The sequence below is a fragment of the Callospermophilus lateralis genome, chromosome 11 (genome assembly GCF_048772815.1).
Source record: "Callospermophilus lateralis isolate mCalLat2 chromosome 11, mCalLat2.hap1, whole genome shotgun sequence".
In the NCBI taxonomy this organism is placed as follows: Eukaryota; Metazoa; Chordata; class Mammalia; order Rodentia; family Sciuridae; genus Callospermophilus; species Callospermophilus lateralis.
Window position 1 is genome coordinate 33,046,929 of NC_135315.1, and position 22,806 is coordinate 33,069,734.

Consider the following 22,806-nt stretch of genomic DNA (forward strand, 5'->3'; position numbering starts at 1 on the left):
GGAGGTTCTTTAGCCAGTGGAATCTGAGAGCTGAGCAAGTGTAGAGCTGCATACCAAGTGCTGAAAGGTTACTGAGTGAACAGAAGTGGAATGAATGTGTATTTTAAAGGCTGATTGTTCCTATTCAAATGTAAGTTTGAAGGGAAAGAGGCCCAGGCCTTCAGACAGTTTTCCTTTCTGCTACTTGAATAACAACATCTTTGTTCCTCAGGTAACAACAACTAAAACCAGCAAAGGCCCTCTGGAGCCTCAGATCAAACTTGCTCAGACTTAATTCTTCAGTAAAGAATATGGATTAAAATATAAGTGTGCTAGGTGATATTTTAAATGCTTCAGAATAAATTGTTTTAAAACACTTTTAGATTTGGGATAATTGTTATTTCATTATAAGCTACTATTACACCATAGGCTGCTAGAAAAAAACATGGTCTTTGAAGACTTACAGATCCAGACTTTATACTTTATTCAATTAACCTTGGGCATATCATCTAATCTTTCCAATCATCAGTTTATTCCTGTATAAAATGGGAATAAAAATCCTCTTTGTCAGGGATACTTTGCAGGATAGTGAAGATTGACTGAGAATATGTATGTGAGAGTGCCAAAAAATAAAGGGACGTTCAGTTAACAGTGTTTTCTCCTCACACAACCAACTCTGCCTATGATCATAGTGGATGTGCAGTAAATGTTGCTGATAAAGAAACTTACATTCTTTCAATGCTTAACCTCAATTCAATTATAGCCATTTTCTCTGTTATAAAGAAAAGGTACACAAAGCAACATAAGTAAAATAAATATAGAAAACAATATAATGCCAAAGGCTGCCAAAATCAGCCTTTCTTTTTTCCTTTTTTATCCCCCCCAGTGCTGGGGATTGAATTCAGAGGCTCACACATGGTGGGCAAGTACTTTTCTACCAGGATCCCCAGCCATTTTTATTTTATTTTGAGACACAGTCTTGCTAAATTCCCCATGCTGGCCTCAAACTTGAAATCTTCCTGTCTCAGCCTCCAGCAGAGATGGAATTACAGGTTTGTAGCACCACTCCCAGCTATGATTTATTAACCAAGAGGTAGGAGAAAAAAGAAAGAAAATAATCTGTAGCTACTACAGTTACACTAATTAAAGTTCTTTCGTGCTTTTCACTTTTACCTTTTCTGTTTGGTTTTGGGGACAAGTGGCCAGACCTGGATTATTGGATCAAGTCAGGCCTCGAGCCGAGGATCCTGATAACAGATTCAAGAGTGTGTAAGGTTTGCTGTAATGGTAATTCATTGAACTACATACTTAAGGTTGGTGTGCTTTCTATATGTATGTGTTATTCTTCAATAAAAAATGTTTTTAAAAATTTCTCTGCAGAAATTATGCCCAAGTTCAAACAACGAAGAAGAAAGCTAAAAGCCAAAGCCAAAAGATTATTTAAGAAAAAAGAAGCCTCTCACTCCCAGTCCAAGCTATCTACACCTCCCCCTCCACTACCCTCACCAGAAAGGTAAGACATAATGTGGAACAGAGAAAATATTAAGAGACATCTGATCAGTTTAAGGTACAGGTATCAGATATAACAAACAAAAATATAGAGTATGAAGTCATTTGTATTTCAGCTAAACAGTGAATAATTTTTGGTAAAAGTGTGTCCCATGTAACATTTAGAATTTACTTTTATTAAATTATTCATGCTTCATCTGAAATTAAGTTAAATTTTAACTGGACATCTGAATTTTGCATGACAACCACAGTTCTCACTTTCAAGTGAAGTGAGAATCAAAAGAAATTGTGTCCAAATGCACGGTAACTATATTCTCTTTTCGAGGTGAACTAAGTGATGAGAGGGGGCCATAGGACAAGATTCTATATCTTAGTTTTGCTAAAGTTTGATCATTTGTTTTCTGGAACTCAATTTAAATGTCCTCTTAAAAGAAAATCTAAGTTTTAGGAATTGTAGGGTACTGTTTTTCACAGTAACTTATACATTATAAGTTATACACTTTCTTGTTGTGACTCTCTTTTATTTTATTTTTGGTACTGCTAGGAATTGATCCCAGGGCCTTGCATATGCACACATTCTACCACTGAGGTTATACTGCCAGTCCTGTACCTTTCTTTATAGAAGATTTTTGAAAGCAGACCTTCATAAAGCAATAACTGCAGTGATACCATGTTTGACTCTTTTCTATCTCTCCTGAATATTGTAAATCTCCTAACTGATTTCTCTATTTTTGCTCTTGTCCCTTCTGCTATGCATGTTCAATGCAGAGGCTGGCTTGGGCCTGTTAAAATCATGTCATATTGCTTCTCTGTTTTAAAGTCTCCAATGAAAGTAAGAACTTTCTCTAGTCAGTTTATTTTTTCATATGTGTATGTGCTTAGGGAATTCTTTTTCACTTGTTATATAAAATATTCAACTTTTTTTGTTGTTGTTTTTGGTCCCAGGGAATGAACTCAGGTGCTCTCAACCACTGAGCCACATCTCAGTCCTATTTCATATTTATTTAGAGACAGAATCTCACTGAGTTGCTTAGTGCCTCGCCATTACTGAGGATGGCTTTGAATTCGCAATCCTCCTGCCTCTGCCTCCAGAGCTGCTGGGATTACAGGTGTGGGCCACTGCACCCTGCTTCAGATTTATAATTTTTTAAATGCATATAACTAAGCTGATTAAGTATTACTCTCAACAGAATCAAATGTATCTTTTTGCATTTTGAATCTGAAAAATTTTTATTTTGTAACAAAAAATTTATCTGTATTGCTAACTTGAACTTGTTTATTCCATTAAAACCTTACTAAAATAGCTGGGTGCAGTGGCACATGCCTGTAATCCCAGAAACTCGGCAGCTGAGTCAAGAGGATCCCAAGTTCAAGTCCAGCCTCAGCAATTTAGTGAGACCCTAAACAACTTAGCAAGACCCTGTCTTAAAACAAAAAAAAGAAAAAAGAAAGAAAGACTGGGGATGTAGCTTAATGGTAATGCACCCCTGGATTCAATCCCCAGTACCACCACCCCCCAAAAAGAAAAAGAAGGAAAAATACTAAGATATACCTTGGGTTTTGGAATTATGTTTTAGATACAACACTAAAAGCATAAAACATGAAAGAAAACTCTCCAATGTCTTACTTTCTCAGAGTAAAAATTAAAATCTGTTATATGACTCACAATGCTTATGTGATCTGACTCTGACCTTATTTCCCAATCCCTTCCCTCTCAATCTATCTACCTAGTCATTCTGGCCTCCTTGCTACTCCTTGAACACTTCAGGTGAGCTTCTACTTCAGGGCCTTTGCACTTACTGTTGCCTTTCTCTAGATTGCTCTTTTCTCAAATATTTGATTGCTAGCTTCCTGACTTCATTTTTTTCCCCCAAGCTCCTTCTCACTAAGATTATCACTGACTTTTCTACCTCAAACCCCACCCATCATTTCACATTTTCCCCTTTTGCTTTATTTTGTCTCCTTATATATATTTATTATTTATTTGTTTAGTTGCTTATTTATTTTTACCTTTCTTCTCCCATGACACATAAACTCCATGAGAGCATAGGGATTTTGTTTGTTTATTTGATTGTTTTAATATTTACTTTTTAGGTGTAGTTGGACACAATACCTTTATTTAATTTAATTTAATTTTATGCAGTGCTGAGGATCAAACCCAAGGCCTCACACTTGATAGGCAAGCACTCTACTGCTGAGCTACAACCCCAGCCCGGAATTTTTAATCTATACTGTCCATTACTGAATCTCCAGTGACTATAATATAGTAAATATTTAATAAACATGTAGTGAATGAGTGAATCCCTAAATTCTAGAATTTACTGAAAAGTTTGGCTGTAGAAAGTCCCTACCCCTGAGTCACATTATAAAACCTGCTTCTTAAGGCTGGGTATGTAGCTCAGTGGTAGATTGCATACTTATTAGTCAGGAATCCCTGGGTTCAATTCCCAGTGCTGAAAAAAAATATATGATAAAAATAAATAAAACCAGTTTCTTGTTTAATTAGAGGCTATTATTCCAACTTAAGTTTTATTTTTATTTGTTTGTTTGATTTTGTTTTTCTTGCAGAGTGGTTATTTCTTCAACAGATATACCCATTCCCCATAGTAGAAACTGGCTAAGACCATTTTGGAACTTCAAACTTCCCAACATCAAAGATGCAATAAAGCTTTGGAAAAATAGTGTGTGGTCTATATACAGCTGGTGCCAGAACTGTGTAGCCCAGGTATGGGTTTGACATACCTGTTTTCAACACATTTGGTGTTTTTATTCATATGGGTATGTGCTTAGGTCAGCTCAACACTCAGATGAAGCTCAAATAAGATGAGTTTATGGGGATCATGATTGCTTTTGCTTCTATATGACATATATTAAACAACTTGCTGTTTCCTTTTTTCCCCTCTTTATTATATTGCTCATAAGATTCAGGATTCTTTACTTACGAATTTCAGGGTTTAGAAGTATTGAAAGATACCATCTTTCCATCCCGAATCTGCCACCGAGAACTTTACAGTCTAAAACAACAATTTTGCATTTTGCAAAATGAATTATGCAAGCTCCAACAAACATTGAAGGTTGGTATTATCAAATAAAAGACAAATTTGGAATTAGGTAAGGAGGGATTTTATGTCTTTATGATTTTAGTCTTTATGAACAGACTATTCTAATATGAAAAATGTTCTGACCATGAGATCTATGATTATCTCAAATATCAGGCACAAAATGCCTAATGGAGTACTATTACTAAGGAAGAAGACAAAAATGTATATTGGGAGGCATTTAGCAGTCTCTGCCACACACAAAAAACAGAAATGCAAACTAAACTTCAGTGCGTAACATTTTTACCCTATCAAACGTGCAAAACAAATACAAAAAAACAAAACGGTAGGGGGTGTGTTGATGCACACCTGTACTCCCAGCTACTCAGGAAGCTGAGGCAGAAGGATCACAAGTTTGAGGCCAGCCTCTTAGTGACCCCAAAGCAATTAAGCAAAACCCTGTCTCAAAATATAAAATTAAAAAATGGACTGGGGATGTTGCTCAGTAGCAGAGTGCTCCTGAGTTCAATTCCCATTATTGTGTGGGAGAAAAAAGAATATGGCATTATAATTGGGAATGTAGCTTAATGGCAGAACACTTTTCTAGCATGTATGACCCCCAAGTTCAATCCCAAGTGTCCCCCTCCCCATATACATAAAGAATACAACATTAAAATAAATGTAGAAGTATATGCAAAACAGTGTTTATAGGATGCTTCCATGAATGATTAAAATGTATATACTTTTTTGGTGGGGCACGGTAGCAAATACCTATAGTCCCAGCTGCTAGGGAGGCCCGGGCAGTTTGAGCTTAAAAGTTCAAAGGCAGCCTGGGCAACATAGTGTGACCACCATCTCAAAAAATAAATAATGAAAAAAGTTAAAATTAATCAAAATGTCCTTATAAAATATATGTCTAATCATATATGGAAACATATATATATGAATTATATACATACTTATATATCTATACATGTATGTAAAGAATGTTTTGAGCTGGGATATAACTCAATTGTAGAGTGCTAGCCTAGCATGTGGTAGGCCCTGCTTTTGACCCAGTAGAAAACAAATTATACACTCAAATTAAGAGAATCTGAAGTTTAAGATAAGATATGAGCAGGACATAGAAAAACAAAGGATCAGGTAGTATTGTGAGGCTTGTAAGAGCGGAGTTTCCTTCCCACTCTGGAAGGATTGGGAGGAATAACAGTTTATCAGAACTTGGAGACCCTAAAGGGCTCTTTGGCAGGAGTAAAAGCTTCCTTTGAAACACCCAAGCAGCCTAAAGAGAGCCCCTGTAGAATCTGTCTCCCTTACTCTGATTTTTTAGCTACAAAGCTCCATGGTCAGGGATCACTGAGATGGTCTATATTGTAAAGTCTCTCAGGTCCCAGAAAAAGTGAAGGAGCAAACAGAGAATTATTCCACCCCATTATACAAGAAATGGGTGCTGGGTCCAGTTGCACACACCTATAATCCCAAAAGCTCAGGAGGCTGAGGGAGGATGATCATGAATTGAAAGCCAGCCTCAGCAAAAGCAAGGTGCTGAGCAACTCAGTGAGACCCTGTCTCTAAATAAAATATAAAATAGGGTTGGGGGTGTGGCTCAGTATTTGAGTGCCCCTGAGTTCAATCCTCCGTACCCAAAAGAAAAAAAAAAATAAAAAATTGGTAGTGGTGTTTGTTTTTGTAGAGGGACAGTTTGGTAGCTGAGTCAAAGATAGGAAAGGCCTTTCTTTTTTCACTGTATATTCTTGCATCCTCCTAGTTTTGTGCTCTGTGTATGTAATACCTATTTAACAACAAACGTAGAAAAGAATTTCTAAAACATAAAATAAAATTAATTGACCAATTGAGCTTTTGATTCTAGAAGTGACTTTGTTGTTTTGAATTCCTCTGATTTTATAACTTCCTGATTTTATATCAGAGCAGTTTGCTGCTGGTGACTAGGATGTGAAGTGGTTCAGATCTTTTAATTTTTTTTTTCACTGTGATGCTAGGACCTAAACCAGGGTCTTGTACATGGTAAGCAAGCTTTCTATCTCTGAGCTACACCCCAAATCTCTCTTATAAATACTCAAGAGTGGTTTTGAATTTCCTGACTGATACATGCAGAAAAAAAATAAACTATAAATATCCATTCCAAATCCCCCTAAGTGACACCTCTGTTCTCAGTAATTCAACATTGTGCTTGTTGATCTGGAAAGAAGCTTCTGGGATTCCACCTCTGCTCCCCAGAATTTACACCTCAAGGTGAACTAGCCAAAGAAGGGAAAGGCAAAGTTTCCTCAACTGTAACATTGGAATGATACAATTTATAGGGAGCTAAGTGGATGATGACCTCCAAAAAGATAATGTTCAGGTCCTAATTCCCAGAACTTATAAATATTACCTTATTTGGGAAAAAGGATTTTAAGATGAGACATTCCTGAATTTTCTGGTTGGACCCTAAATCTAATGATAACTGTCCTTGAAAGAGAGATACACAAGAGAATTCACACAGAGACAAGCAGGTGACCATAGAAACAAAGAGATTGGAGTATTGCAGTAACAAGCCAAAGAATATTGACAGCTGCCTTTAACTGGAAAAGGCAAGGAAGGGGTTCTTTAGAGCCTTGAGAGGGAGCACAGCTCAGTTGACCCTTTTGATTTCAGACTTCCAGCCTGCAGCATTGTGAGAAAATAGAGTTTGATTGTTTTAAGCCACCAAGTTTGTGATAATTTATAGTAGCCACAAAAAATTAATATATCACCTTATTTAATAGGGTCATTGTTATTTGTTATTTGCTAGGGTTGGCATAATAAGATACCACAGATCGTTTATACAACAGAAATTTGTTTTCTCACAGTTCTGGAAGCAAGAAGTATGAGATCAAGGGGTCAGCAAGGTTTTCTTCTGAAGAACCTCTGTTGGCTTACAGATGGCTGCCTCTCACTGTGTTCTCACATGATCTTTCCTGTCTGAGTACATTTCAGGTGTCATTTCCTTTTGACCTAGGAATAACTGTTACATAGGATTAAGATTCACCCTAAATGTCTCATTTTTAATTTCACTAACTCTTTTTTTTTTAATTTTTTATTTGTCCTTTTTAGTTATATATGATGGTAGAGTGTATTTTGACATATCTTACATACATGGAGCATAACTTCCCATTTTTATAGCTCTATATGAGGTAGAGTTACACTGGTTTGTGTGTCCATATATGAACATAAGAAAGTTATGTTTGTTCAATATCTTTCCCATTCCTACTACTATCTCTTTGAAAGCCATATCTCCAAATAAATCACATTTTGTAGTATTAGATTTTAAGACCTCCACATGAATTTTGGCCCATAATTCAATCCAAAACAGTCATATTCCAGCCTTTTATCACCCTTTTTTTTTTTTGGGGGGGGGCGGGGTGGCAAGTACTGGGGATTGAACTCGGGGCACTCATCCACTGAGCTACATCCCCAGCCATTTTTCTTTTTTAAAAATATTTATTTTTTAGTTGTAGTTGGACACAATACCTTTATTTTATTTATTTTTTATGTGGTGCTGAGGGTCAAACCCAGGGCCTTGCACGTGCTGGGCAAATGCTCTATCTCTAAGCCAAAACCCCAGCCCTTCCCCAGTCCTTTTTTGTGTTTTATTTTAAAGACAGGGTATCACTGGGTTGCTTAGCGCCTCATGGTTGCTGAGGCTGGCTTTGCACTCGCGATCCTCCTGCCTCAGCCTCCTGAGCCGCTGGGATCACAGGCGTGCGCCACCATGCTCAGCGCCTTTTACCCTATTTACCAGTACTTTGAATGTACTATATTCTTCTGATTAAGTATTTTCCTCTCTGGGATGAACTCCCCCCATCATTTCCCTCCATCTGGAAAGTCTTAATTCATTCTTTGGTGACTACTTATCATTCCCCAAGACTAGCTGTTCAATCTCAGAGCACACTTCATTGTTCTTCCTTTAAGTATTATTTTGTATGGTTTTCAGTGTGTCTGTGTACGTTTAATGTCTGTCTGCGAGGTCACAGACAGGGCTCCCACCGTACTCAGTGCCTAGCATATATCACATATAAAATGAATGAAGAAGTGAAATGAAGAAAGTTATGACAATTGAGAAAATATTATGAACTACATGGTACATTGAAAAAGCATTTATTATTTATTAGCTATTATTTTAATGACTTTCTGCCACAAGAATCAAATTAGCGTATTATTCATTTGCCAAATGTAACGTCTTCTTCCAGATTGTCTCAGAAAATTCTTGTCCAAGCTGTGGTCAAAAGTGTTACAGGAGTGGTAAACTTACAAAGGAGCCTGCCAGTGATGTAATCACCTTGGAGGAATCCCCAGCTGTACCTCCTCCCACTCTACCACAGCTGGCCAGCCATCCTCCTCCACCTCCACCTCCACCTCCTCCTCCTCCACCTCCTCCTCTGCCTCCTCCGCCACCCCCACTAGCACCTTTGCTGCTCAGAAAATCTGGCCTCACTCAAGCACTTCAGGTAGGAAGTAATCTAGTCATGGTGAGTTTTGATCAGCATGTAATATAGGAGTAAAGCCTCCGTGGCCTTTTAAGGCTGAGCTAAATGCTTAAACCGAAGGTTATAGTTGTTCTGACTCCATATCTTCACTATGTTAAATAGTTTATTTGTTTTGGTTTTGGAGACTGGGTCTGACCAAACTGGTCTTGGACTCAAGCAATTTTGCCTCAAACCTTTTGAGTAGCTGGGACTACCCACCATCATGCCAGCGAATGAATTTTGTTTCCAATATATTTTTTTTAGTTGTAGATGGACTCAATACTTTTATGTTATTCATTTATTTTTATGTGGTGCTGAGGATCAAACCCAGTGCCTCACAGGTGCTAGCCAGCACTGAGTCACAACCCCAGCCCCAGCCCGCCCTTTTTAAAAATTATTTTATTTTGAGACAAGTTCTCACCAAGTTGCCAAGAGTGATCTCAAACTTGTGATCCTGCTGTCTCAGCCTCCAGAAAAGCTGGGATTATAGGTTTATACCACCACATCTGGCTAATGCCTTACACTTCTCTGAATATTTTTCAAATTAGCATCCTTAAGTACTGAAAATAGGATCATTCTTGCTTAAGTGGAAAGAATTTGATAGGTTCCTAGGGTAAATGAGAGGTAACTTTTAACTTTTTTTTTTCTTTTTTCTTTTTGATACTGAGCTACATCCTCAGCCCTTTTGATTTATTTATTTATTTTATTTTGAGACAGGGTCTCCCTAAGTTGTTTAGGGCCCTGCTAAGTTGCTGGGGTTTGCCTCAAATTGCAATCCTTCTGCCTTAGCCTCTGGAATCTCTGGAAGTAAAAACGTGTACCACAGTGCTGGGCTTAACTCTGAATCTTTGAAATCTGGATTTGAATTTACATTTCACTAGATATTCTGATTCTAATTTAAATTATATCTTCATGTATTTAAAGACTGGACCATTAAAAAAAGATGGACCTTTGCAGATAACAGTTAAAGATCTTCTGACTGTGAAATTAAAGAAGACACAGAATATTGATGAAAGGAAGAAGGTAAGGTAGTGTTGACCATATACATGGTCTTTCTCCTTTCAACCTGGTTGTCCCTATATGGAAAATAATCATGTGCCCTATCTGTAGAAGTTATTCCAAATTAAATATGTGCTGTTTTAGTAGATTTGAATCCTAAACAAAATGTGTAGATCTCAAATTTATTTAATTAGACAGTTTTATCACTAACCATTAATCCGAAGAGGTAAAGACATACTTTGAAGCTTTGGAATAAAAATTGAGTAGAGAAGTGGGTATGTCTTGGCACTTAGATAAATGGTGTTTAAGCATGTTTACATTTTGAATTACATTTGAAAATATGTATTTAATAATGTCTCATTTTATGATTAAAGCTTGTACCATCACCGAAAGCACGGAATCCACTGGTTACTGTCTCTGACTTGCAACGTGTTACCCTGAAACCAAACTCCAAAGCATTATCAACTCGAGTTACAAATGTTCTAATGTAAGGAACTACATACATAGCATTATACTCTATGGCTACTTAAAAGTGATTTTTTTTTTTTTTTGGTGGGGGAGGCAGGTACTGGGGATTGAACCTAGGGGACACTTTACCACTAAGCCACATCTTCAACCCTTTTTTTTATTCTGAGACAGGGTCTTGCTAAGTTGCTTAGGGCCTCAGTAAATGGCTAAGGCTGGTATTGAATTCGCAATCCTCCTACCCCAGCTTCCTGAGCCACTGGATTGCAGGCATATGCCACCACTCTTGGCTTAAAAGTGATTTTTTAAAAATATTTTTTAGTTGTTGATGGACCTTTTATTTATTTATTTATTTATTTGTTTGTTTATATGTGATGCTGAGAATTGAACCCAGTACCTCACATATGCTAGGCAAGCACTGTACCACAGGAAAAACCTCACTTTGAGTCTTACAACTCCTGTCTTATTAATGATTCTATCATTGGAGATAGCTGCTGTTAACATGCATACTGTTTTATCATTCTAGCCCCTGCTTTTTTTGTCTTTATTTATTTATTTATTTTATTTTATTTTATTTTTTTTTTTTGTAGTTGTAGTTGAACACAATAACTGTTTATTTATATGTGGTGCTGAGGATCAAATCCAGGACCTTGCATATGCGAGGCAAGCGCTTTACCGCTGAGCCATAACCCCAGCCCCATAAATTTTATTTATTTTATTCATTTTAGTTGTTGACAAACCTTTATTTTTTATTTATATATGGTGCTGAGAATCAACCTAGTGCCTCACACATTCAAGGCAAGTGCTCTACCACTGAGCCACAACCCAAGTCCCTTTTTTTTTTTTTTTTGTCTTTTTTTCTGGATATACACTACTCTATTGCCTCCATTACAAGATATATCATTAATTTAATGACAGATTTGGGGAGTTGGGGAAGTAGCTAGTTGTAAAGCACTTGTATAGTATGTGTGCAGTTCTAGGTTCCATCCCCAGAAAAACTATCAAGAAATTTTAAAACAAACTGATTTCAGAAATAATAAAATATAAAAATTAGCATATCTAGAATCAAGAAAACAGGGGACCCACACCTGTAATCCTAGTAACTCAGGAGTCTGAGACAGAATTGCAAATATGAGACCAGCACCAACAATTTAGGGAGGCCCTATTCAATTACAGGAGGCCCCTGTCTCAGAATTTTTTTTTAAAAAGGGGAGGGGATTGAGGGGAGGCTGGAGGTTTGATTCAGTGGTTAAGTGCCCCACTACCCCGTTCCCCCCAAAAAGGGATGTGTATGTGTACTGAATATAATCATATTATAGATATAGTTACAGCTTTTCCCATTTAAGAGGTCATATTATTAAAAAGTAGCTTAAGGTCTAGGGATATAGCTCAGTGATAGAGTACTTGCCTTGCATGTGGAAGGCCCTGGGTTCAATTCCCAGTACCACACAAAAAAATCAAATAATAATAAAAATAATATTAAAATATCATTTTGACTTCTTCAAACTATGTAGTTCATTGTATGTAAATTTCATACATAAAACTCTGTTTAAAGACATTTAGGTTGTTTGTGAGGTTATTTTTTTAAAATATTTTTGGTTGTTGATGGACCTTTATTTTATTTATTAATTTATATGTGGTGCTGAGAATAGAACCCAGTGCCTCACACATGCTAGGCAAGCGCTCTACCACTGAGCCACAACCTCAGCCCTGTGAGGTTATTTTGTTTTGTTTTGTTTTGGTTTTGGTTTTGGCCAGTACTGGGGATTGAACCCAGGGCCTCATGCATGTAAGGCAAGCACTTTATTACTCAGCTACTTCCCTACTCCTTTTTACTTTTTTCCCCTTTGAGATAGGATCTTGCTAAATTGCCTAGGCTGGCCTTGAACTTGTAATCTTTCTGCCTCAACCTCCTAAGTATCAGGGATTATAAGTGTGAATCACCACTTCTGACTATGCTTTCTAATTTCTCTAATTCTTCAGTGAACATTTTTGTCCATAACTTGTATGCATAGTTGAATTTTTCCCTAGGATGGATTCTTACAGATGTAGTTACTGGGTCAAGAAGTATTACTGGGAAATGGGGCTATAGCTCAGTGATAGAGCTCTTGAATAGTATGTATGAGGATCTGGGTTCAAATCTCAGTACCTACCACCCACCCCCTATCCCCACACCCCAAAAAGTATTACTTGTTAAAATGGCTACATGTTAGCACCTTACTCTGTCATTAGCATATACTGCTGTTTTGTTTTGTTTTATGGTACTTGGGATTGAATCCAGGACCTTGCTGCTCTTTACATTATCCAGTATGTCCTTGAACTTCCTGTTTTAGCTTCCCAAGTGGCTGGGATTACAGGCGTGTGACCCTACTGCTGTTTTTTTGTTGTTTTTTCGTAATGAGACCTGAATCAAGGGGTGTTTAACCACTCAGACACATTCCCAATCATTTTTCTTTTTTGTTTTGAGAGTCTCACTAAGTTGCTGAGGCTGACCTCAAATTTGGTGATCCTCCAGCCTCAATTTCCTGAGCAGTTGGGTTTACAGGAGCCTGCTACTATGTCCAGCTCTATTGCTGTTTTTTTTTTTTTAAGTGTTTTTTTTTTTTTTTTTTTTTTCTTTTTTAGTATTTGGCGGACACAACGTCTTTGTCTGTATGTGGTGCTGAGGATCGAACCCGGGCTGCACGCATGCCAGGCGAGCGCGCTACCGCTTGAGCCACATCCCCAGCCCTATTGCTGTTTTTTAATGTAGTAAATAGAACTCTTTTCTAGGTTGCCTATAAAAATTTCTTCTTTGCTTTAGGAAAAGTGATAAAATCTGTCAAGTTCTAATGTTTTATATCTTTATTTTATCAGTACTCCTGGTAAAAGCCAGATAGATCTTCGGAAACTGCTTAGAAAAGTTGATGTAGAAAGGTAATGCATTCTTTATGCTTTCTAAATCCATTTGAAAAATGTATATAAAGCACAGCTCCTAATATTTTCAATACCTTTGTAGAAGCCCAGGTGGAACCCCTCTAACCAATAAAGAAAATATGGAAACAGGAACTGGACTGACCCCAGTGATGACCCGTGCATTGAGGAGAAGGTTTCAGGTAAGCTTTTAAGGAAAAAAAATAACAAACAGCTGGGGATATACTATGCTCAGTGGTGGTTGCTTCCCTAGCATGCATAAGGCCCTGGGTTCAATCCCCAGCACTAATAATAATAATCATAATTCATTTATAATCACAATATATAAGTACCTTTTTTATTTTTTATTTTTTTTAATATTTATTGTTTAGTTGTAGTTGGACACAGTATCTTTTTTTTTTTTTTAAGAGAGAGAGAGAGGAGAGCGATAATTTTTTAATATTTATTTATTTTTTTTAGTTATTGGCGGACACAACATCTTTGTTTGTACGTGGTGCTGAGAATCGAACCCGGGCCGCACGCACGCCAGGCGAGTGTGCTACCACTTGGGCCACATCCCCAGCCCAGACACAGTATCTTTATTTATTTATTTTTATGTGGTGCTGCGGATCGAACCCAGGGCCTCGCACATGCTAAGTGAGCACTATACCACTGAGCCACAACCCCAGCCCAACAATTTTTTAATATATATATATTTTTAGTTGTTGATGGATCTCTTTTTTTTTTTATTTTAAAAAAAAATTTTAAGGTGTTGATGGACCTTTATTTTAACTTATTTATTTATATGAGGGGCTGAGAATTGAACCCAGTGCCTTACACATGCTAGGCAAGTGCTCTACCACTGAGCCATACCCCCAGTCCCTAAAGAACCATTTTACATTTCTTTTTCTTTTCTTTCTTTCTTTTTCTTTTTTGCAATACTAGGGATATAACCCAGGACCTTGAGGATGCTAGGCAAGTGCTATACCACTAAGGAATATCCCCAACCCTAAAGTAATGATAATTGTTGTGGTACCTTATGCTTTGCTAAGCATTTTAAAATTTAAGCTGCATAAAATTCTTTGAGGATGAAAAGAAAAAAGATTCTGTGAAATGTAGCCAGGTTTATCTTCTACTCTGTCAATGAATGCCTGATTACACCAGCTCTTTACTAAGTATCAGGTACTTCCTATAAGTCAAGCACTGTACTGGAGTACTGGGGCGATAGGATAAGCAAAAGCAAACACAGACTCGCTGTCTTGGATTTTTCAGTCTAGTGAGAAAAAAATAGACATTAATCAAATAATTCCAATAATTCCATATTTATATAATTGTGTACAACAGTAAATGTCATGAAAGAAAGGATCTATGTTCCGTGGGAACCAGTAGAAGAACCTGATCTAGTATGGATGATCTAGGAAGGATTCCTTAGGAAGTGATGATGCTTGAGGTGAGAGTTGAAGGATGCAGAAGTATTAACCAGGAAGGGGTGGGCTTACCATGAATGTCAGAAAAGAGAAAGGTCCAGGCTCAGAGAATTGCATGCATATGGGTCCCATGGGTGACAGGATCATGTCCTATCCAAAGAACTAAAAACTATCCATTATAACTACAACACATGGAAAGAGTCTGAAAAACTGGGAAAAGACAAGAATGGAGATGTAGATGGGAGTCACACCATGCAGGATTGACAGATAAGGGTTTGACAGTTTTCATCCTTGTCAGCTATATGCATGACCCACACACCAAAATAAAAACAAATAAAAAAATCAGTGCCTTGGGCTGGGGTTGTAGCTCAGTGATAGAGTGCTTGCCTAGCATGCATGAGGCACTGGGTTCGATCCTCAGCACCACATAAAACTTAAGAATAAATATTTAAAAAAAAAAAAAAATCAGTACCTTGGCTGGGAATATAGCTCATTGGTAAAGTGCTTGACTAGTACGCATGAGGCCCCGGTTTTGATTTCAAGCACCACATACACAGAAAAAGAATCAGTGTCTTTTGTGGGACAATTGTTATAAAACAAAGTTTATTCTGTAATACTTTATCATAATGAATTGTATCTCTTTGGTAAAAATAAACTTTGTAAATATTTCAATTATCAGATAAGATACAAAATCTAGACATTTATAAGTTGTATTTTTGTTGTTTTGGCTTTTGATACTGGGTATTGAACCCAGGGATGTTTTACCAATGAGCTACAACCCCCATCCCTTTTTATTTTTTTATTTGAGACAGGGTCTTGTTAAGTTGCTTAGGGTCTTGCTAAGTTGCTCAAGCTGGCCTGGAACTTGCAATCCTCCTATCTTAGCCTCGCAAGTCACTGAGATTACAGATGTGCACCACTGTGCCCAGATGTAAGTTTGTTTTGTTTTGTTTTGTTTTTTGGGTACCAGGGATTGAACTCAGGGATACTCCATCATTGAACCACATCCACAGCCCTATTTTGTATTTTATTTAGAGACAAGGTTGCTTAGGGCCCCACTTTTGCTGAGGCTGGCTTTGAACTCATGATCCTCCTGCCTCAGCCCCCCATGCTGTTATTTTTAATACTAGCAAAACTAGCAATTGGTTTACCTCTTGCTAATCAACTTAGTTCTTCTGGGCACTCATGGCCTTCATTGGAGATGTGGCCCACATTCCCTTCTCCATGTAGAGCATCCAGTAGGGGTCTACCCCGTATCACAACATTCAAAAATTATGAGGGAAAGCCAGCTGCAGTGGCATACCACTAAAATCCCAGCAGCTCGGGAGGCTGAGGCAGTGTATCATAAGTTCAAAGCCAGCCTCAACAACTTAGTGAGGCCCTAAGCAACTCAGTGAGACCCTGCCTCTAAATAAAATACAAAATAGGGCTGGGGATGTGGCTCAGTAGTTGAGTACCCCTGAGTTCAATCCCTGGTACCAAAAACAAAAATTATGAGGGGAGGTGGGACAGGAGGATCACAAGTTCAAAGCCAGCCTTAGCAACTTAGCAAGGCCCTAAGCAACTCAGTGAGACCCTGTCTCAAAATAAAAAATAATAGGGCCTGGGGATATAGCTCAGTTGGTAGAATGCTTGCCTTGCATGCACAAGGCCCTGGGTTCAATCCCCAGCACCACCAAAAAATAAATAAATAGATAGATAGATAGATAGATATAAAAATAATAAAGGGCTGGGGATGTAGCTTAGTGGTTAAGTGCCCCTGGGTTCAATCCCTGTTACTAAAAAATATTAAAATTAAGTTATACTCCATGTATGTATAATGTGTCAAAATATACTCTATTCTGTATATCTAAAAAGAACAAATAAAACACTTTTTCAAAAATAAAAAAAAAAAATACATTATGAGGGGAAGGGGCAAAGGGAAAAGGACTTAACCCCTTCCTTTCTCTGTTTAGTTATGGGATGCTTCATGCCTCTGCCTTACCCAATAACTAATACAATATGTTGGGAACTATAGAAACAAAAATGTATAATAATAATAAACTCATATATTAGGCAACAACAATAAAATCACAGATAAGACCTATGCCATATGTAGTGCTACCAAAAATCCACTTAGTAGGCAGATGCCTCATAAATATTACTGTAAAACATAGAATGACTTTTCCTACCCAGCCCTTAGATTCCTTTTTCCTTTAACTCTGAAGCAACGCTATCAGTTGTGTTTTGCTTTTGACTACCAGTAACAATAATTTGATCACAATAGCTTAATCAGATAAGGATTTGTTTTTCTTAGTATTCTTTTGGGAAGTAGGAAGTCCACACTAAATACAGCAGATTCATCATGTCATCCCTGCTCTTCAATCCTTAATGTATGTGTTTTGGTGTTTGTTTGTTTGTGGTGCTTGGGATTGAACCCAGGGCCTTAGGCTTGCAAGGCAAACATTCTGCCAACTAAGCTATATCCCCAACCCAATGTGTGTTTTTTTTCCTTGTGGTTCAGAATGTCTAGAGTCTCATGTCCACATTTCAGGCAAGAGAAGGAGAAAGGCCCAGATCAGAAAGGTGTACTAAGCTATCTCATCACTTTGAAGAGGCCTTATCCAGGAACTTTTATGGTTATGTCAAAAAGCTGGGAAAGACTGGTTTTTAGAATTTGGATGTAATGCTGCCCTGCAAAAACAACAACAAACAAACAAAACAACAATAAAACAGGGTTTTGTTAATGAGGAAGAAGAGTTGTGTTGATCTATAGGAACATAATTCACATTATAATTATAATTTTTTTTTTAATAGCTGGCTCACCCTAGAAGCCCGACTCAAACTCTGCCCCTTTCTACAAGCAGCTTTGATGAACAAAATTGACACCAACTCTGCCAACTCCATGTGGTGACCCATAAAGTATACAGATAAAATTACCCAAATCTTTTTTAATGTAGTTAAGTATGTGTAAATATACTAATGTAATTCCATTTTCAGAATTACAGTATGTGTGGAGACTACACATACAATGGTATAAAGTATTTGGATATTTCCTAGTTTGCATGATGGTTAGAGAACCAGATGGGAAAATGCATTCTTCAAAGTGGTGTTTGTCCTGCAATTGCCCAATTTAGGTTAGAGAAGAGAGGTTGTTCACATTTAACTAGTTAACTCAAGTTTATACTGTATAGTTTTAGTTATAACATTAAGAAAATAAGTATGGTTCTTGTTCATCCTGTTTATATGTGGCAAATGAAAAGTATTTCAGCCTGTAAGGTTCATACATTTATTGCTACAAACTTGATCTATAAAAAAAAAAAAAAACCTTCTGGGTTTCTTTCTTCTTCTTTTTTTTTTTTTTTTTTGATACCAGGGATTAAACCCAGAGGTGCTTAACCACTGAGCCACATCCCTAGTCCTTTTTATTTTCTATTTTTTAAAAATATATATATATATTAGTTGTAAACAGGCACAACAGCTTTATTTTGTTTATTTAGGTTTTTTTTTTTTTTAATGTGATGCTGGGGATGGAACCCAGTGCCTCACACATGCTATGCAAGTGCTGTACCATTGAGTCACAACCCCAGCCTTTTATTTTCTACTTTGACACAGGGTGTCACTAAATTGCTGAGGCTGGCCTTGAACTTGGAAACTTTCTGCTTCAACCTCCCAAACCACTGGAATTATAGGCATGTGCCATTGTGCCCAGCTCCAGATTTTATTTCTACAGATACAAAATAGACCATCTCCCATCCAAAGACAACTATTTTCCAAAAGAATGTGAAGCAAAACACCCAATGTGACCTTAAATATTAGAGTGTATCACTGGGCTTTATAGCACACACCTATAATCCCAGCAGTTTGGGAGGCTAAGGCAGGAGAATTGAAGTTTGAGGCAGCCTCTGCAACTTACCAAGTCTCTCTCTCAAAATAAAAAAAAATTAAAATTAAAAGAACTGAGGATGTAGCCCCATGGTAAAGCATCCTTGGATTCAATCCTCAGTTCAAGAACATTAAAAAAAATAAAAAATAAAATTAGGGCTGGGACTGTAGCTCAGTGGCAGAGCATAAAAGTAAACAAAATAAAGGCATTCTGTCTATCTACAACTACAGAATTTTTTTAAAAAATAGAATGTACCATTTATAGCACCTTAGGTAAGTAGTTCTAACTAATGCACAGAAATCTGAGGTATTTCTTATTTTTGTTTTTGTTTTTGTTTCTTTTCTTGGTGCTGGAGATTGAACACAGCATCTTACACTTATTAAGCATGTTGTCTACCACTGAGCTACATCCCCAGTCCTTCTATTCCTTGCTTTTATATCTGCTGTCTGCTTATGTATATAACTATACTTTTTTTTTTTTTTTTTTTTTTTGGTGTGTGTGGTGCTGGGGATTGAACCCAGGGCCTTGTTTATGTGAGGCAAGCACTCTACCAACTGAGCTATATCCCCAGCCTATATGTATATAACTAAATAAAAATTTCATGAAAACTTCAACATAAAAAAAAAATAAAATAAAGAAAACTTCACTGTGAATCTTCAGCTTTCCACAATACCCTGCAAAGGATTCTTTGATGTCCCTGTCCCTGGTTCCCTGTCCTCACTAGTTTGTGTATTCAATAGTAGTAATAATGCACATCCCACTGTTTTTGGTTTTGTTTTGTTTTCCTTTCTTTCTTTCCAGTCTAAAGTTGTCAGATTTGGCAAAGAGGAATGCAAGAAACTCTGGGCTGGAAATGTAGTTCAGAAGTAGAGGGTTGCCAGGCAACCAGGTGAGGCCCTGGGTTCAATCCACAGCACTGAAAAACTAAACTTTTTTTTATTATTATTCATCATTTATCTAAAATTCACATTTAATTGAGCATCTTACATTTTACTTAGCAATCTTATTAGTCATTTCCATGCAAAGTTGTAGAGTATATTTGGGAGCCCCCAGTTTTCCAGATATGTCTGCTATAGCTTCAGCCAGGATTCCCATCACATATGTGCTAAGTATCATGGAACAGAGAATTCTCATTATGGTGGGTTTGACTAAAGGCACAAAGGCACAGGATTAGGTTTTTTTTTTTTTTCTTCCCCCTGTTCTGGGGATCAAACCCAGGGTCTTATACATGGTAGGCACTCTACACTGAGCTACATCCGCAGCCCCAGGAATACCTTTGATGCTGATACCCTCCTCTGTAGATCCCCCTCATCCATAGGAAACAAGGATTTCAGATCTTCTCTGAACTTTCTAGTCTGACAGTAAGCAGCTATGGAAAAGATATCCCTTTTTTTTTTTTTTTTTTTTTTTTTAAAGAAAGAGTGAGAGAGAGTGAGAAAGAGGGAGAGAGAGAGAGAGAATTTTTTTTAATATTTATTTTTTAGTATTTGGCGGACACAACATCTTTGTCTGTATGTGGTGCTGAGGATCGAACCCGGGCCGCACGCATGCCAGGCGAGTGTGCTACCGCTTGAGCCACATCCCCAGCCCGAAAAGATATCCTTGAAATATCCTCAAGTTAGCTTAGGCTAGAAAGATAATTTAGCAATTTCCCAGAAATGCCTCTATTTCCCCAGAAAAATATTGCTTTGAAACGCCAAATAAGAGTGTTAGAAAGTCACCAGACTGGAAAGCTGACCTGGGGACAATTTTTAGCACTTTACGCGGCAGTTCTCTGTTTATGAGACCTACATTTGTGTTTAAAGAACATTTATAAATTAAAACAGATAGTAAAGGGATAGCTATTTCTAGGAAAAGTTTTTTTTGGTTTTGTTTTGCTTTTTGGTACTGGTGATTGAACCCAGCATGCTTTACCACTGAGCTACATCCTTAGTCATTATTTTTTAAATTTTTTTATTTTGAGACAGGGTCTTGTTGAGTCACTGAGGGTCTCAATATGTTGCTTGAGACTGGCCTTGAACTTGAAATCCTCCTCCCCTAGCCTTCCAAGAGTAAAATTTTTTTGTTTGTTTTTAATTTATTTTTTAGTTGAATTGGACACAATACCTTTATTTTATTTTTTTATTTTTATGTGCTGCTGAGGATCGAACCCAAGGCTTCGCACGTGCTAGGTGAGTGCTCTACTGCTGAGCCACAACCCCAGCCCCAAGAGTAAAAGTTTTTTTTTTTAATTTTTTTCTAAATATGTTAGCAACTTTTATATTGTGTGAAATTAAGCAAGGGCTAGGAGTTGTGGCTCAGTGATAGAGCTCTTGCCTAGCATATGTGAGGCACTGGGTTGGATCCTCAGCAGCACATAAAATAAATAAGTTAAGTAAAATAAAGGTATCATGTCCGTCTACAATTAAAAAGTATATAAATAAATAAAGAAAATGATGACTGAGAAAAAAAGTAGCTGAGTATTTGTTAACAACATAATATTTTATGGGGCACTTATAGTACCAATAAACTACCATATACTGTATTAGTGTATCTAAGTGATTTGATTATTCTTGTGGGATAAAAGTTCATAATAAAACTGCATTAGAAATCAATAAACATTTGCAAAGCTGCTATTGCTATTGTACCAGTATTAAAATATGCCCTATGTCGCATCTTTTAGTAATTTTTATGACAGATTTTATATTGTAACTATTTGAGTATTATATAAATGATATGGCTTCATTAAACTTTTCTTATTATATGCTTCCAATGTTCATTTTGACCCTGAATGGTAGATAATGTAAACAACCAAGGTGCATTTAGTTATATTTTTAAATAAAAATCAATAAAACCTTTGGTATTTTTCTTTTTACCTTTTTTTACTAGAAATATAACACATATGGGCCTGGGGTGGTGGCTCAGTGGTAGAGCATTTGCCTAGCATGCAAGAGGCACTGGGTTCAATCCTCAGCACCACATAAATGTAAAATAAAGATATTGTGTTCACCTAAAACTAAAAAATAAACATTAAAAAAAAAGAAATATAACACATAAAGTTAATAAAACATAGATACATAAATTAACAAATTATAAAGCAAAGACTTCTGTAAACACTGAGAATTAGACATTATAAAAACCTTTTGAAGTGCTGCCTGTGTCCCACGCCAACTGTTATCCCTTTCCTCACTAATAACCACTGACCTGCTATTACAAAAAGTAGTTCCTGGCTTTTACTTTCTAAGTATGCATCCCTAAATACTATGGTTTATTTTGCTTAGATTGGGACTCCATGTAAATCAATGATATGACAATATTGTTTTCTTTCTGGCTTCTTTCATTAGTATTTTTCTTTTTTTGTGTGTGTGGAGGGGGCAGGAGAGTCCTAGGTATTGAACCCACGTTGCTTAACCACTGAGCCATATCCCCAGCCCTTTTTGTATTTTATTTTTGAGATAGGGTGTCACTAAGTTGCTCAGGGCCTTGCTTAATTGCTGAGGCTGGTTTTGGACTTGGGAACCTCCTGCCTCAGCCTCCTGTGTCATTGAGATTACAAGCATGCACCACCAGGCATAGCTCATTAGCATTTATTCTTAAGATTTAACCATGTGGGGCTGAGAATATAGCTCAGTGGTAGAGTGCTTGCATTCATAAGTCCCTGGGTTTCATTCCCAATACCACCCACATGTGCACACACACACACAAATTAACCATATAACCATTATAGTGCAAGAAGTCATTTATTTTGCTACCTGAAAATTTAATTTATTCTATTGTTAATGAACATTAGACTTGTTTAGAGTTTTTACTATTATGAATCACATATGCCATTATGAATGTTCTTGAACATGTACGTATGTATAAGTGTTATTCTAGTATAGCTATCAAGGGATGAAACTGCTAGGTTATAAAGTGTACATATTTTTCATTTTTTTAGATACTTCCAAACTGGTTTCCCAAGTGATTGTACTAACCCACAGTCTTTTCAGTAAAGTATGAGACTTTCTATTGCTCCTATTTTCTTTAAGAGTGTCTTAACTATTTTATTTACTTGGGAAAACCTGTAAAGAATTTTAAAATGATCTTATGTGAACAAGTCACATACTGAACATCTCGAATAATCTACAAGGTGAGAATCACAACTTAAT

General features: G+C 37.0%; 1 protein-coding gene across 1 annotated transcript; it reads left to right on the forward strand.

Moving 5' to 3' along the window:
- The first annotated feature begins 1,364 nt into the window (after nt 1–1,364).
- Nucleotides 1,365–17,679, forward strand: Prr11 (proline rich 11). Its single transcript, XM_076871539.1, has 9 exons — nt 1,365–1,492; nt 4,057–4,213; nt 4,440–4,562; nt 8,756–9,013; nt 9,956–10,054; nt 10,405–10,517; nt 13,352–13,411; nt 13,494–13,590; nt 17,611–17,679. The coding sequence occupies exons 1-9, from the start codon at nt 1,365–1,367 to the stop codon at nt 17,677–17,679; spliced, it is 1,104 nt and encodes a 367-aa protein (XP_076727654.1).
- The last annotated feature ends 5,127 nt before the right edge of the window (nt 17,680–22,806 follow it).

Excerpts from the sequence above, each read along its gene's own strand:
- Prr11 (XM_076871539.1), top strand. The coding sequence starts at position 1,365 with ATGCCCAAGTTCAAACAACGAAGAAGAAAGCTAAAAGCCAAAGCCAAA. Across the intron at positions 1,493-4,056 it reads CCACTACCCTCACCAGAAAG|AGTGGTTATTTCTTCAACAG; the intron begins GTAAGACATAAT and ends TTTTTCTTGCAG. Across the intron at positions 4,214-4,439 it reads GCCAGAACTGTGTAGCCCAG|GGTTTAGAAGTATTGAAAGA; the intron begins GTATGGGTTTGA and ends TACGAATTTCAG.